General features: G+C 40.4%; 1 protein-coding gene across 2 annotated transcripts in view; it reads right to left on the bottom strand.

The window, feature by feature from the left end:
* Positions 1 to 8,308: 8,308 nt before the first annotated feature.
* rhbdl1 (rhomboid, veinlet-like 1 (Drosophila)) overlaps positions 8,309 to 15,502 on the bottom strand; it is a 219,309-nt gene continuing 212,115 nt past the window's right edge. For both annotated transcript variants that reach the window (XM_048609520.1, XM_048609521.1), the window contains 2 exons: positions 11,164 to 11,224; positions 8,309 to 9,310 (listed from right to left, as the gene is read on the bottom strand). In XM_048609520.1, the coding sequence (XP_048465477.1) occupies positions 9,039 to 9,310; positions 11,164 to 11,224 (333 nt within the window). In that variant the 3' untranslated portion in view covers positions 8,309 to 9,038. The remainder of the gene's footprint in view (positions 9,311 to 11,163; positions 11,225 to 15,502) is intronic.

The following is a 15,502-nucleotide window of genomic DNA, read 5'->3' as shown; positions in this document are numbered from 1 at the left end:
ACATTTTCCTTTAACATCACACACTCACTTACCTAAGAGAATATTTTCCTCCAGCAGAGAGTTCTATCCAGCCTCAGCAGAACTTAAACAGAAATAAACACAGAGAATGCTAGAGGAACTCAGCAGGTCTGGAGAAAGAAACTGACTTAATGTTTCAGTTCTGAATAAGAGTCATTTGGGACTTGCAACGTTAATTCTGTTTCTTGCTCCGCAGATGCTGCCAGGCCTGCTGAGTTTCTCCAGCATTCTGTGTTTGTTTCTGATTTCCAGCATCTGCAGTATTTTGCTTTCATTTGAGAACTTAAACTGATGCTCATAAAGATTCCAGTTCATTCCTTACAACTGTATGAACCTTATAATTGTTCATGTCCACTTTGAAGAATCGACCCCTCGACGTTTCAAACCACAACAAATGTTTTAAAAGTGAATAACTTGCCAAATCAAAGTGCTATAAACTATCGATGAAGTGACTTTCAAAGCTTTGCAGTAATGCAAAATCAGAGAAGTGAATATCCTTGGAAAATGGTAGCCTGTAGAGTTAATTGTTTGAAGTTGTTTCATATATAGTATGATTGTTTTCCATTGGCCTGTTTGATAATTATTTTAGCATCGTATACCTTTTTTCAAATTCCTTGCAGGCAGCCCTGTCAATCTGAACAAAAGAACAATTGCTACCACTTGCAGCCTTGAAAATAACAAAAATCTTCTGGGGATTTAAACTTTGTAGCCTGGAAGTTTCTGTGAGATTTTGCTGCTGTTTCTTCCAGCGTACTTCACCTGAAATTGACTAAACTAAGGCAAACTGGGTGCAAACAATGTCCGACAGTCCCATATTACCAGATAATTAATTGCACTCACTTATAGGTCATTGGAGAGCTCCCAATAATGAAGGTGGAGGGTTTCTTTTGGGCACAATAACAGTAAAAAACCTTAGAGCCCACAGCGCTATTTCAAAGCCAGGAAGTTATCCCTATTAATGTGGTTAATGTATGTCTCTCTCAATCAACATTACAAAAAACTGCTTATCCGGTCATTCCTGCTTTGTTAACCATTTTAACAGTAATAGAAAAAATGTCATCAGAATTCAGATGTTAGTCTGTAGGCCAATGCAGCAGAAGCAGAAATATCTTTTCAATGCTTTCAACTATTAACAAAAGTGATTTGCTAAGAAACTGATTGTCTACCAGTAAATTTAGTGAATAGTTCTGTATAGATTTTGTAAAGTTATTTTCAGATTTAAGCATCAGATTGGCCATAAATGTTGAACTAGACAGATTTCAACATTTAATTTTTGTGATAAATTCATTTTCAGCTCATTAGTAAAAGTGCACAGCTTAGGGTGTCAGAGTGGCTCAGCAGTTAGCACTGCTGCCTCACAGCGCTTTGGACCTGGGTTCGATTCCACCCTCAGGTGACTATCTATGTGGAGTTTGCACATTCTCCCTGTGTCTGCGTGGGTTTCCTCCGGGTGCTCCAGTTTCCTCCCACAGTCCAAAGATGTGTGAGTTTGGTGGATTGGCCATGCTAAATTATCCATAGTGTTCAGGGATGTGTAGGCTAGGTGAATTAGCCATGGAGAATGCAGGGTGACAGGGATAGGCTAGGGGGATGGGCCTGGGTGGGATGCTTTTTAGAGGGTTGGTGTGGATTTGTTGGGCTGAATGGCCTGATTCCACACTCTGGGGATTCATTCTGTTCTTACTGCTCATAAATATATTAAGGAATACTTTAGAATGCATTTAAAAATAACTTTCTAAAATGCTTCCCAATGGTTCTGATTCGGGAGATTTTAAGTTCAGTGATATACAAATAAGTTTGAGTGGATACTTCAATGAAGCATCATTTCTGAGCATTACTGCAAGTTTAAATCAAATTTGCACTCAGATTGTTGACTAGAAATTGACTGTTGCCTAAAGTATAAGCATCCAACACTTTTAAAACAAGTGTTAAAAATTCAAATATTTGAATATTAGATTAAATTTCTTAATCCTAATTCCAAAGTAAAAGTCTTACCATTTCTTGCAAGTCAACCATCCTCAAATTGCCCCTGAAATATACTTATAAGTGAATGATTTTCTCAATAATGCTCTTCACAGTATGTTAGAAGGTGTGCTGTTTCACAGAAGGAATGTAATACAATCTGTACTAACCTGCTGCTCCCCTGTGTACTATTAAGTTTAATTACAGTGCCTTGTTGAAATCAATGTTTGGGTTAATTACAGGCCAGGCTGGCTTTTCTCCTTTTCAGTGTGATTGCTAAAGTATTTAGAAGTTATACACATTTCAATTCAAGGGTCAGTAAGGGATAATCTGTTGATTGGAGAGTTTCTCTGCAGTTTATCTGCAGATTCCAACTAATTGGTATTCATTCTCTTTCAAAGTACTTTATTTTGAAGTGTGATACAGAAAATGCTTCACATTCAAAAGCAAAATATTGTAGATGCTGGAATTCTGAAATAAAGACTTGCTATAGGAAAGATGTTGTTAAACTTGAAAGGGTTCAGAAAAGATTTACAAGGATGTTGCCAGGGTTGGAATGTTTGAGATATAGGGAGAGGCTGAATAGACTGGGGCTATTTTCCCTGTAGCATTGGAAGCTGGGGGGTGACCTTATAGAGGTTTATAAAATCATGAGGGGTGTGGATAGGCTGAATTGTCAAGGTCTTTTCCCCAGGGCAGGGGAGTCCAAAACTAGAGGGCATAGGTTTAAGGTGGGGGGCGGGGTGGAGATTTAAAAGGGACCTAAGGAATGATTTTTTCACGCAGTGGATGGTGCATGTATGGAATGAACTGCCAGAGGAAGTGGTGGAGTCTGGTACAATTACAACATTTAAAAGGCATTTGGATGGGTATATGAATAGGAAGGGTTTAGAAGAATATGAGCCAAATGCTGGCACAGGGACTAGATTAATTTTAGGATATCTGGTCTGCATGGACAAGTTGGACCAAAAGATCTGTTTCTGTGCTGTACGTCCCTTTGACTGTAAACATTCACAGGGAGATGGTGATATAGTGGTAATGCCATTGGACTAGTGAGCTAGAGGCCCAAGGTAATGTTTTATGATCATGAGTTCAAAGTCCACCACAGCAGCTGCTGGAATTTCAATTCAATTAATGTTGCTGAACAAAGACACGTTGGGGTGCAGATTCATAGTTCCTTGAAAGTGAAGTCGCAGGTAGACAGGGTAGTGAGCATTTGAGGAACGTTTGAGGACTCTGGGACTATACTCATTGGAGTTTAGAAGGATGAGGGGGGATCTAATTGAAACTTACAGAATATTGAATGGCCTGGACAGAGTGGATGTTGGGAAGATGTTTTCATTTAAAGGAGAGACTAGGACCCGAGGGCACAGCCTTAGAGTAAAGGGAAGACCTTTTAGAATGGAGATAAGGAGAAACTTCTTCAGCCAGAGAGTGGTGAATCTATGGAATTCACTGCCACAGAAGGCTGTGGAAGCCAGGTCATTGAGTACATTTAAGACTGAGATAGATAGGTTCTTGATTATCAAGGGGATCAAGGGTTACGGGGAGAAAGCAGGAGAATGGGGTTGAGGAACTTAGCAGCCATGATTGAATGGCAGACCAGACTCGATGGGCTGAATGGTCTAACTTCTGCTCCTATGTCTTATGGTCTTATGAAGAAGGTGTTTGGTTTGCTTGCTGTAATTGGTCAGTTTATCAGTTATAGGAGTTGGGAGGTTATGTTGTGGCTGAACAGGACATTGGTGAGGCCACTTTTGGAAAACTGCAGTTCTGGTTTCCCTGCTATAAGAAGGATGTTGTGAAACTTGAAAGGGTTCAGAAAAGATTTACAAGGATGTTGCCAGGGTTGGAGGGTTTGAGCTATAGGGAGAGGCTGAAATGGGTGGGGTTATTTTTCCTGGAGAGTCAGAGGCTGAGGGGTGACCTTAGAGAAGTTTATAAAATCATGAGAGGTACTGGTAGTGCAAATAGACAAGGTCTTTTCCCGGGGTGGGGGAGTCCAAAACTAGAGGTCATAGGTTTAAAGTGAGAGGGGAAGGATTTAAAAGGGACCTAAGAGGTAACTTTTTCATGTAGAGGATGGTGCATGTATGGAAAGAATTGCCAGAGGAAGTGGAGGAGGCTGGTACAATTACAACATTGAAAAGGCATCTGGATGGGTACATGAATAGGAAGGGTTTAGAGGGATTTGGGCCAAATGCTGGCAAATGGGGCTGGATTAATTTAAGATATCTGGTCGGCATGAACGAGTTGAACTGAAGGTCTGTGCTTTACATCTCTATGAGTCTAATCTGAAATATAAAGCTTGTCCCAGCACTTGGCAGCCATGAGAACTATCATTGTAAAATCTCATCTGGTTCACCATTATCCTTCAAAGAAGGAAATTTGCTGCCTTTACTCGCTCTGGCCTCTGACTCCAGATGCTCCACAACATGGACCTGCCCTCTGAAAGCCATTCAGTTCAAGGGTGATTAGGGATGGGCTATAAAAGCTGGTCCTTGCCAGTGGTGCCTGTGTCCATGAAAGAATAACAAAAGAGAATCAGGTCTCATCAGTGAAGAGAGAAGCAATTCAAATGGGTGAAATATGCTGGACATTCAAACTATTAAATTTCCCGTAGAATCATAGAATCCCTATAGTGTGGAAGCAGGACATTCAGCCCATTGAGTCCTTACCAACCCTCCAAAAAGCATCCCACCCAGACCCATGCCCCCACCGTACCCTCGTAACCCTGCATTTCCCATGTCCAATCCACCTAACCTGCACATCTTTGGAATATGGGAGGAAACTGGAGCACCCAGAGGAAACCCATGCAGACACAGGGAGAATGTGCAAACTCCACACCGACAGTCACCTGAAAGTGGCATTCCATGGCATTCACAAATCAGGGACACCCATGAGTTGGCAGGGATGTGCAATCTTGTCAGGCATATTTTAAGGACATACTAAAACAGTTGCGTTACCCTGCTGGGAGTTCACTGCTGCAACCGAGTTTCAAGTAGAACAGCTCTTTTAGAAATCTGACGTTGGGCATATCCTGCAACACAGAGCTTGTTTTGAGTGATTAAAAGCTGAGGGGAGTAGGAGTAAGTTATCCTGGGAGAGAACACCACTGTTGGGAGTGCCATGCTTGCTGTATTTGGAGGATCTTGTGGTAACTAACGGTAGTTCTCCAGCACTTGATATAGATTGTCCATGCCTCTAAAGCACTTAAGAGAGCAAGTACCACTGCCTGACAAACTATGACCTTAGTCACAAGAACCAATTCCTGAGATGTCTCCCATAACGATCTGTGATCAGCGTTTGATCAGTTTTGGTGGAGCACAGGCATTTGGAATAAAGCACATTAGGCCAACACTCTGACTTGTTTCCATCTCTGTGCGCTTTTCCTGTGGGCTGACTCCCGGCTGTAATAGCTAAGCACCTTTAGGCAGCGGGTAGCCATTTAAGATACTTAACTGGACAACTAGTCCCTATTCTGTTAAAATAGAGATATTTTCTTGGTGCCATGGGCTTCCTGCTGCACCAGGAACCTAGCAATGAATTGGAGATAGCCTCAGAGTAGCAGTCTGAATTTTAGTATGTGATAGAAACATAGAACAGTAGGAGCAGGAGTAGGCCATTAGACCTTTCAAGGCTGCTCTACCATTCATTATGATTGTGACTGACCATCCAACTCATTAACCTGTTCCTGCTTTAGTCCCATATCCTTTGATACCTTTAGCACCAAGGGCTATATTCAACTCTTTCCAGACATCATACAATGTTTTGGCCTTGACTGCTTTCTGTGGTAGTGAGTCCCATAGGTTCATCACTCTCTGGGTGAAGGGATTTCTCCTCATATCAGTCCCAAATAGTTTACCCAGTATCTTTAGATGTGACTGTGAACTTTCAACATTGAATAATTGTGAGCAGGTCTGTCACAGTAGATCCACAGACGTTCGGAGATAATTCAAATGATACTGTTTAGAGCTTTGTTTAGGTGCTTACAGATTGTGCCCTCTTGCTCTCTAACCAATCCCTTATCCAGTGGGATTGCCAATGAGCAACTCCCTTTGGCCCCTCCCATATCTGTGCACTACCTACAGTCCCTCAACGTCACGTTTTGCCATTAATTGGCTGCCCTCCCGTTAATGTAGGCCAGCACTGAGCCTCCAGGAAGCATTGGCATCAGCTTACTGACACTAGTCAGAAAATTCAGCTCTGCATATCCCAGTGATGCCTAGCAGAGCATCAAGGCTCTACATGTTGTTGCGTTTGCGCAAAGTGAGAGAATGTGAATCTTTATGCAACTGATTGAAATGGGTTCTTAGGATACACCTGAGGATGGTGTAATTCTGTTGCTGTGTGGTCACTTCTTCAAGAGAGACGTGTTTCATTTGTCCTGATATTTTTAGCCTTCAGTGATCTGATTAGGCAAAGAAACTAAATTCGAGTGGCTGTTGGACCTTTAATAAAAGCCACATTGTTGAGGCAACCAACAATCTGTTAACTGAGGAAAGGTCACCGGACCTGAAACGTTAATTCTGATTTTTTTCTTCACAAATGTTGCCAGACCTGCTGAGCTTTTCCAGCAACTTCTGTTTTTGTTCCTGATTTACAGTATCTGCAGTTCTTTCGGTTTTTATCTGTTAACTGACTTGTTTATAATTCATTGACAGGATATGAGCATTGCTAGCTGGGTCAACATTTATTACTCATCCCGAATTGTCCTGGAGAAGATGGTGCTGAGCTGCCTTTTTGAACTACTTTAGTCCTTGTGTTGTAAGTACATCACTGTGCTGTGGGGCCATTTTGACTTTCTATATTTTGACTCCCTGACAAATGAAAGAATGAGATATCTTTCAAAGTCACAATGGTGTGTGATTTGTCAGGGAATCTGCAGATGGTGTTGTTCCCATGTATCTACAGCCCATGTCCTTCTAGGTGGTAGCGGTGGTGGGTTTGGGAGGTGCTGCTTAAGGTAAGTTGATGCAGAGCATCCTATGGATGGTACACACTGCTGCCACTGTTCATCAGTGGTGGAGGTTGTGAATGTCTAAGGTGGTTGGATGAATTAATCAAGTAGGTTGCTTTGTCCCGGATGGTGTCAAGCTTCATGAGTGTTGTTGGAACTGAATTCATCCAGGTAAGTGGGGAGTGTATTCCATCCCATTCCTAGCTTGTGCCTTGTGCCTTGTTTGTTGTCAACAATGTAGTCATCAACATGCTATGGTCTTGTGCATTGTATGCTCCATACTGTGTGCACCACTGAAATATATTAAAAACTGACCATGTATTATCTCATTAGATAGAGGTATGACAAGTGGCCTATTCACACTAGCTTTGGCAGCACTAGAAAACAAGATTAGCTAGATTAAGGAATAAGTCATATCTAGGCCCCTTCCATTTTAGCTGTAAATTCTAGACCACATATTCATATATTCTTTTAAAGGACTATGCTTCATATTAAATTTCACAATCACTGTTTTCATTTGCAGATTCCATCATTTTTTTTTCAAAAATGTCCCTGGCTACTTATCCTCCTCCTGCTTTAGCATCATCTGCAAATCTGGCCTATCAGTGTTGCATAAGAGTTCTGAATCTGTGTCATTAATCTGTGTTAAGAATAGTTACTGTTCCACCAACGTTCTGGCCTCTCCAACCACAAACTCCTTCCCTGTTCAACATCACCCTTCCACCACTTGACACTGAAATTTTAGTTCATGCATTTAAGAAATGTGACAAAGGCTTTCTTTTGGTAATCTAAGTGATTTTCCACTATTCCAGTTAGGATGTCACATTCTCAAAAACATCAAGCAGGTTTCGGCAGAACTTTCATCTTGTTGAAGCCAAGTTGGTTATTACTAAATAATTACCATTGAGGCAATCCTCAAATTTTCTCTTCATAATTGACTCTATTGTTTTGTTTGTTATGGCCACAGAACTGATGCGTCTGTAATTTGGCTGATTTACATTTGACTCCATTCTTGAGTACAAGTACTGTGCTTACTCATAGAGTTGTGTAGAAAATTACACTCCATTCAATTTTGCTTGAAGTTCCAAGAGGCATTTTTAAAATGTTACTTCCAATGTTCTGGGATTGTGATCACAAATGATGTAGGTATCAAGTGAAATGTCAAACAATGTTAATCTTCAAACCTTATTCACAGTCCCCTCGGGTACTTTTTAATGCCAAACTGATTAATCAAGATCTTCATTCAGACATATACAAACAGCCTTTAGTGATCAAGGTCAATATTTATTGAGACATTTTAGCTTGAAAACATCTGTATGAAATTTAACACATTAGATTTAACCAATTTAACCAGACTTAATAGGTCAAAGGAAGTATGGTGTAGGTCATTGTTCACAATATAATTCTTGTCACAAATTTTTTTCAATATATCTTCACATCCCATTTGATGAAATGTACACAAAATACAGTGAGGTTCTTGAGAAAATGCAGAGCTAGTAAAATGAGTTTTATATGTGTTTTAAATTTGGGCTTTCTAACCTATTCCTGTTTTCACCATCTTATCAGATAAGGATGATCCAAGATAGACAAGTAGCAGGTAGCTTACCAGTGCTGGGTGCTTGTAACCTCTAAATGAGTTGAGCTGCTAACACTCTGGCTGTATTCCTGAGTATACCTGGTTCTTAAGCCTTGGCATGTTCCAACCTGCACTTAAATTCTCTTGGTTTAGGGAAGTAGGATGCATTCCTACAGGGATTGAATATACCCTCCACATAGCAGGTTAAACAGAAGCTCCACATATTGTGTTAGACTTCCACAACAGCTGGTTCCACCAGAATAAAATTCAATCTTCCATCTATACTCTCAAAATCCCAAAAATTTGCAAGTGATGTCTACCACTGGTGTGGTGATTATTCATTGTCTAGTCATTGAGATACAAATCCTGCCAATCACAATGATGATAAAAATCGGTAGTCAAAAGGTCAGTTTTAACAGTTGCTTGTTGAAGGTCCACTTCATGTTTCTTCATTCACAAAGAGGTTCCACAGCCAAATAAACCTCTCTGTTGGGACAGATTCCAAAGCCGAGGTGTGGTTACCTACGGCGGGGGTGGGATCTGCACACCCAGGAGGTCATATGCAAAAATGTTCCAGAAAATTGCGAACACAACAAAGATGGCGTACGAGAAGACCATGACCCACCAGGCACACTGCTGGTGGAGATTCTCCTCATAGCTGCGCAGGATGATGAGTCCCATACTGATTCCCACCACTGCACCAGCCAGATGTGCCATGAAGCTGGGCTGGGGACCAGAAGAAGGAAGTGGAGGGGAGAAACGGAGCCATACAGCACGACCAACCTCAGAGCTCACTGCCAAAATGAAACAGAATGCAAATTTAAAATTTCAAAACATGGAACAAAACAGCTGGACAGTCTAGAGTTTTGAAGAATGGTGGGGTGGGTGGCGCGATCTCATAGAAATCTATTGCATTCTACAAGGACTAGACAGTGTAAAAGGAGGAAGGATGTACTCAACGACTGGGCAGTCCAGATCTAGGGGTCGCAGTCTAAGGATAAGGGGTTGGTATCTTAGGACTGAGATGAGGAGAAATTTCTTCATCCAGAGAGGGGTGAGCCTGTGGAATTCTAAGCCACAGAAAGCAGTTGAGACCAAAACATTGAAAATTTTCAAGAAAAAGATAGATACAGTTCCTAGGGCTAAATGGATCAAAGGATACGGGGAGAAAACAGGATTAGGGGACTGAGCTGGATGATCACTTGTAACCATATTGAATGGTGAAATGGGCTCATTGAGTGAGTGGCCTGCCCCTACTCCTACTTTCTATATTTCTGTGTTTCTAAACTCGGTTGATTAAGTTCTGGAAGGAATTTCATATGAGGAGAGTTTGAGTAGGTTGGGTCTGTACTCATTGTAATGTAGAAGAACGAGAGGCGACCTTATTGAAACATACAATGCTATTAGAGGTTTGACAGGGTAGATGCAGAGAGGTTGTTTCCCCTTGTGGGAGAGTCTGGTACAAGAGGGCATAATTTCAGAATAAGGTATTGCCCATTTAAAATAGAGATGAGGAGGACTTTTTCTCACAGAAGGTGGTATTCTTTACTCCAGAGGGCTGTTGAGGTTGAGTCGATAAGTATTTTTAAGGCTGACATAGATTTTTATTCAGTAGGGGAATCAAGGGATAGGGGGAAAAGGCAGGAAAATGGGGTTGAGGATAATCACATCAGCCATGATCTCACTAAACACTGGAGTTGACTCAATGGACTGAATGACCTACTTCTGCTCCTACACCTTATGGTCTAAACTGCAACGTTGTCCTTCTATTTTATAAATTTCCAGATGAAACATGAATTACATTATTCCAACCCTCTGCATATAAAAAGGTTTGGCACCTTGGAATGTTAACTGAAATGGACAGGAAACTCTTTGGTTTGTTGGAGGTAACATCTGATAATTTGAGGCTCTGTACAGTGGGAGTGAATGGGATGTTGTTTCCACTTTGCAATCCTATACCTTCATCAGAATATATGTTAACAAAAGGTTGACTTTGTCAAGCTTGCTGGAAAGGGAAAAACCATGGACATTTTGAGGTATCTCATCCAAAGACAACAGGGTGGTTTGTGATAGTCAACTGAACATAGTACACTATGACTTGCTGCCCCATTCAGTTAGTTTTATGGCCAGCCTTAATTCCCAAGGATCTACCGCAGAGAGCCTGTTGGATCTTTGTAATATGCACGTTGGGATGTGACAATTTACGAAGGACCTGGAGTGTCTATTTTAGGACTTAACTGTGCAAAGCATGCACCATATGCACACTGCACAATTTTAGCTGGTGTTCAAGCCAAAGAGGAACCTAGAAGGTACATCTGTATTTATTTATGTAGCACCAAGGAGGAGCAGTATCTACTGCACTCAATAGAAATACTTGGCTCTTCCAACCTTAGACCTACCGTATACTAGGTCCAGAACAGGCCCTACACTCCACAATGCTCATTTAACATTCACAGCCTCCCAGCTTGATAGTATTAAGCAAACATATTAAAAATTTTCCTGTAAAGTAATTAACCTGCACAGAACAGGTAGAATGTTTTCAAGAGTTTTCATGTCCAATTAGTATTGAAATTATAATTTGTGATGTTGGGGAAGGGAGGTAAATAATTACTGCAGGGTGCAAAGTTATTGAAAGGAAGATACTTACTGCAGACAAGGGCCAAGATCATTCGAAGTAGTTTATAGGGGCACCTCATTCCAGCCCAATTCTGAAAGATAATAGACAACATGCTGTGACATACTTAGATGCTGTTATTCCCTAGTTATGCTATAAGCGTTGGCTTTGACACTTCACCTTTAAAGGTTCAAGACTAAGTCCAGACTTTGAGAACGTATTCTAGTGCTCAGTTGAGATCATTTTTGTCAGTGCAAGCATTCAGATGAAAGACTAAACCAAGGGTCTCAGGTTAGTGTAAAAGATCCTTCCGTGTCATCAGAAGAGGAGCAGTGGAATTCTTTCAGTAACCTGGGCAATGTTCCTCTCTCAGCCAACACATCCAGGAACTAACTCATTGGTGTTTATTCTTGTTCCTCAGCACAAATCGGCCACTCTACCTGTCATTAAAACAACAACTCCTCTTTTCAAAATTATTGAACTAGTTATGTAGCACTTTGGGAAGTCTCAAGGACACAAAAGATCTGATGTGGAATAAGGCCAGCTTCACACATTAGAGCTTTATGTATCATATGGACTTGGTAAGGTGGTGTGGGCTTACACAACAAACACCTGGGTTCCATTGGGAAATTTGCAGTTTGTGATGATACCTGAATTTTGCAGGAGTAAAAGTGTAGCTGTCAGCGTTCTAGATCATAATGAAATAAATCAGACAGCAGCTTTCAACACAGAAACCCAGAAATTGCAGGCAAAAATACTTGGTATGTCCACAAGGGTGTGCTATAACAGTCCCCATCAATAGACTTGGCATTGAAATGGTTGCAATGGCCAAAACGTTGAGGCACTATCAATTAATTTCCCACTAACCACACTCAAATAAGTTAGAACTGGTGCATTCAGGAGTAAGTGAGTTTTTTTGATGGTGTGATAATTAGTGCTAAATGACCTCTCTGGCCCCAATAATTCAATTTTACAAGTGTGGATCCTCATTCCTTCAGAAGTCAATTAATACTCCGCAAATCTGACTGAAACATCCTTACTCAGTCCTACAGAGACTGAACCAAGAAGTGTAAATTAGAATATTCAGTTCAATATCAAGTAATATACAGAAAGCGAAATAAAAATAGATTGATTAAGAAAGAAAAAGAAAAATGAGGCATTAATAATTCGGTTTTTAAAAATTTCACATGATCTCCATTAAACTCTGAAGGAATGCAATTCCACACACAGCATCAGAGAGGTCATTGCACCGTTAAAAAATTATTTATATTCAAATGGACAAGCTCAAACTTTGTTATGGGGAATTCTGTGGATATCTATCACATGAGTATGGCAACAGCATGCTGTTTCATGTATCTTAATGCCAAGCCTGTCATGGTATATACTGATGCAGTAAGTCCCTGTTTAAAATGGATTCACTTCATCTTGTTTCACTTCAACAACAAATTGATGGCAGTATAATCATTTAATGTTGTGAGTTTCAGTTTAAAGTATTTCCCTACAGATGTCCTGTGCGACCTGCCTGCTCTCAAGACCCTTCACCATGTTTCTGCTTCCGCCCTCTGTCCCCTTCACCTTCTCCCTGTTCCCACTGCCTTCAGACCATCTTCACCACTCACTGGCTCCTGTTCCCACCTTCTGTTCTTACGTCTAAAGAAATCTCCCGTGTCTATTTCTGTCATGGTCATTTAAAACTGCATTATGTGAACTTAATTTTAACACTTATTTCTGATAGTTGCATTTATATTGTACTTATTGCATTTTTTTAATAACTTAAAAGTTATTTTATTTATGAATGTAAATATTTGGGAATGTACACTATCTCAATTTAATACTGTCTTAAAGTTTTTTTTGCTGCAATAGATCCTGAAGTACCTTACTATCCTTTTATATTTGGTCATTTAATTTAGTTTGCAAATTATTTCAGCCAGGAATACACAGAACCACACACATACTGTACAGTATTTCAACCATTCCATTGTATCTTCTGAACAAAAAATTTCAGCATGAACCCAACTTTGGCTCTAATACTGATTCCTTAAAGTTGCAATTTTCAGGCATTTAAAAACCATAAATTTAAATGAGGAATTCCCTTATAGTAATGTTTCTGAAGGATTAAGGTCCATTAGATAACAACTTCCTGATTCCTGATGCAGGGAGGTGATGGCCTGGTGGTATTATTGCTGGACTTAATCCAGAGACCCAGATAATGTCCAGGGGACCCAGCTTCAAACCCTGTAATGGCAGATGGTGGAATTTAAATTCAATAAAAAAATTTGGATTTAAGAGTCTAATGATGATCATGAACCCATTGTTGATCATTGGAAAAACCCATCTCGTTCACTAATATCCTTTAGAGAAGGAAACTGCCATCCTTACCTGGTCTGGACCACATGTAACTCCAGACCCACAGCAATGTGGTTGACTCTTGACTGTCCTCTGGGCAATTAGTGATGAGCAATAAATGCTGGCCTGGCCAGTGATGCCTTCATCAATGAATGACGAAAAGAAACTGCCTGTCTGGTCAACAGATGTTCTGAGGTCCAATCCTACTGGTCTCTAAATGTTAACTGTTTCTCTCTCCACAGGTGCTGTCAGACTTGCTGAGATTCTCCAACAATCTCTATATTTGTGCCAGAAACTGCTGCTGGATTTACAGTTTAATATCCAAGAAAGTTGGTGACCTCTCCAGTGTTCATTCATGGAATCTTGGTCATTGTATATTAGAATGAGAACCAACTAGCATTTCTGTTAGCAAGTAATAATAAGCAGTAAATAAAAACCGAAAGAACTACGGATGCTGTAAATCAGGAGCAAAAACAAAGTTGCTGGAAAAGCTCAGCAGGTCTGGCAGCATCTGTGAAGGAGAAAACAGAGTTAACGTTTCGGGTCCGGTGACCCTTCCTCAAGCAGTAACTTGCGTGCTTCCAATTCAATTTCACAATGAGCCTAATTCCTCCTCTCCCTCTCTGTCCATCCACCATCAATTACATTTTTTATTAGACAGAGCTAGCTGGGCATTACAAGTGTTTAGCGCTTGGTCCTGTTGTCTTTTTTACGAGACAAACACAGAAATATTCCACTGGTACAAAAGGTAAAGTCACCTGGTATCAAGAGTACGCTGGCAAGATGGATACAGAACTGGCTTAGTCACAGGAGACAGAGGGTAGTGGTGGAAGGATGCTTTTTGGAATGGAGGGTTGTGACTAGTGTGGTTCCACAGGGATCAGAGCTGAGACCTCTGCTGTCCTTGGTCTACTTAAATGATTTGGAGGAAAATGTGGCTGGTCTAATTGCGGACAATACAAAGATTGGTAGAGTTGTGAGTAGTGAGGAAAATTGTCAGAGGATACAGTGGGATATAGATCAGTTGGAAGCAATGGGCAGAAAAATGGCAGACGGAGTTTAATCCGGACAAATGTGAACTGAAAATTATACAGTGTTTCATAATTCAATATTTCATAACTTAAGGTACACAAATTTATAGAAAAAAAGTTATTTAAATATACAAGAGACTCTATGATAAATAGTATGCATTAGCTTTTATGAGACACAACATTAAAACCTCAAGTAAGATGCTTCTGTCTCATTATTGTGGTTGTAAGGTTGTACAGCATGTAAAATATTATGACAGCAGATTCCATGTGGACCATAATATAAGCAAATTCCTTAAGGTAAAAGACATAATGAGAATCTAATGCTAACTTAATGCTAAATTTTTGATATGTTACAATCTTGGACAATACCATCACATTTCTGATCTGATCAGTATAAGGACGCGTAACTTTTTGTTTAAGGTAAAGACAAAGTCTAAGATTTTATACACTGGAAGATAACTAGACTTAAACAGCATCCAAGTCTAAACTAGTAACATGAGATTCCAGATACTTACCAGGAGAAAAATGCCAAAGATTCCACTTTTAAAAAAAACTATACCAAACAAGTTAGAAATGTAAAACAATATACCTACATGACATATTTTAATATCCGGAATTAACATGAGGCAACTATGGGTCAACAAATTTTTTTATTCACTCATGCAACATTGGTGTTGCTGGCTGGGCCAGCATTTATTGCACATCCCTAATTGGCCTTGAGAAGGTGATGTTGAGTTGTCTTCTTGAACCGCTGCGGTCCATGTGCTGCTTGTGACATTAGGGAGAGAATTCCAGGATTTTGAAGCAGCAACCGTGAAGGAATGGCAATATACTTCCAAGTCAGGATGGAGAGTGGCTTGGAGGGGAACTTGCAGGTGGCAGTGTTCCCATGTATATGCTGCCCTTGTCCTTCTAGATGGTAGTAGTCTTGGGTTTAAAAGATGCTCTTCGAGGATGATTGATGAATTTCTGCAGAGCATCTTGATATACACTGC

The sequence above is a fragment of the Rhincodon typus genome, chromosome 21, assembly GCF_021869965.1.
Source record: "Rhincodon typus isolate 14 chromosome 21, sRhiTyp1.1, whole genome shotgun sequence".
In the NCBI taxonomy this organism is placed as follows: domain Eukaryota; kingdom Metazoa; phylum Chordata; class Chondrichthyes; order Orectolobiformes; family Rhincodontidae; genus Rhincodon; species Rhincodon typus.
Note: the sequence above shows the minus strand (reverse complement) of the source record. Positions and strands in the feature narration are given on the sequence as shown.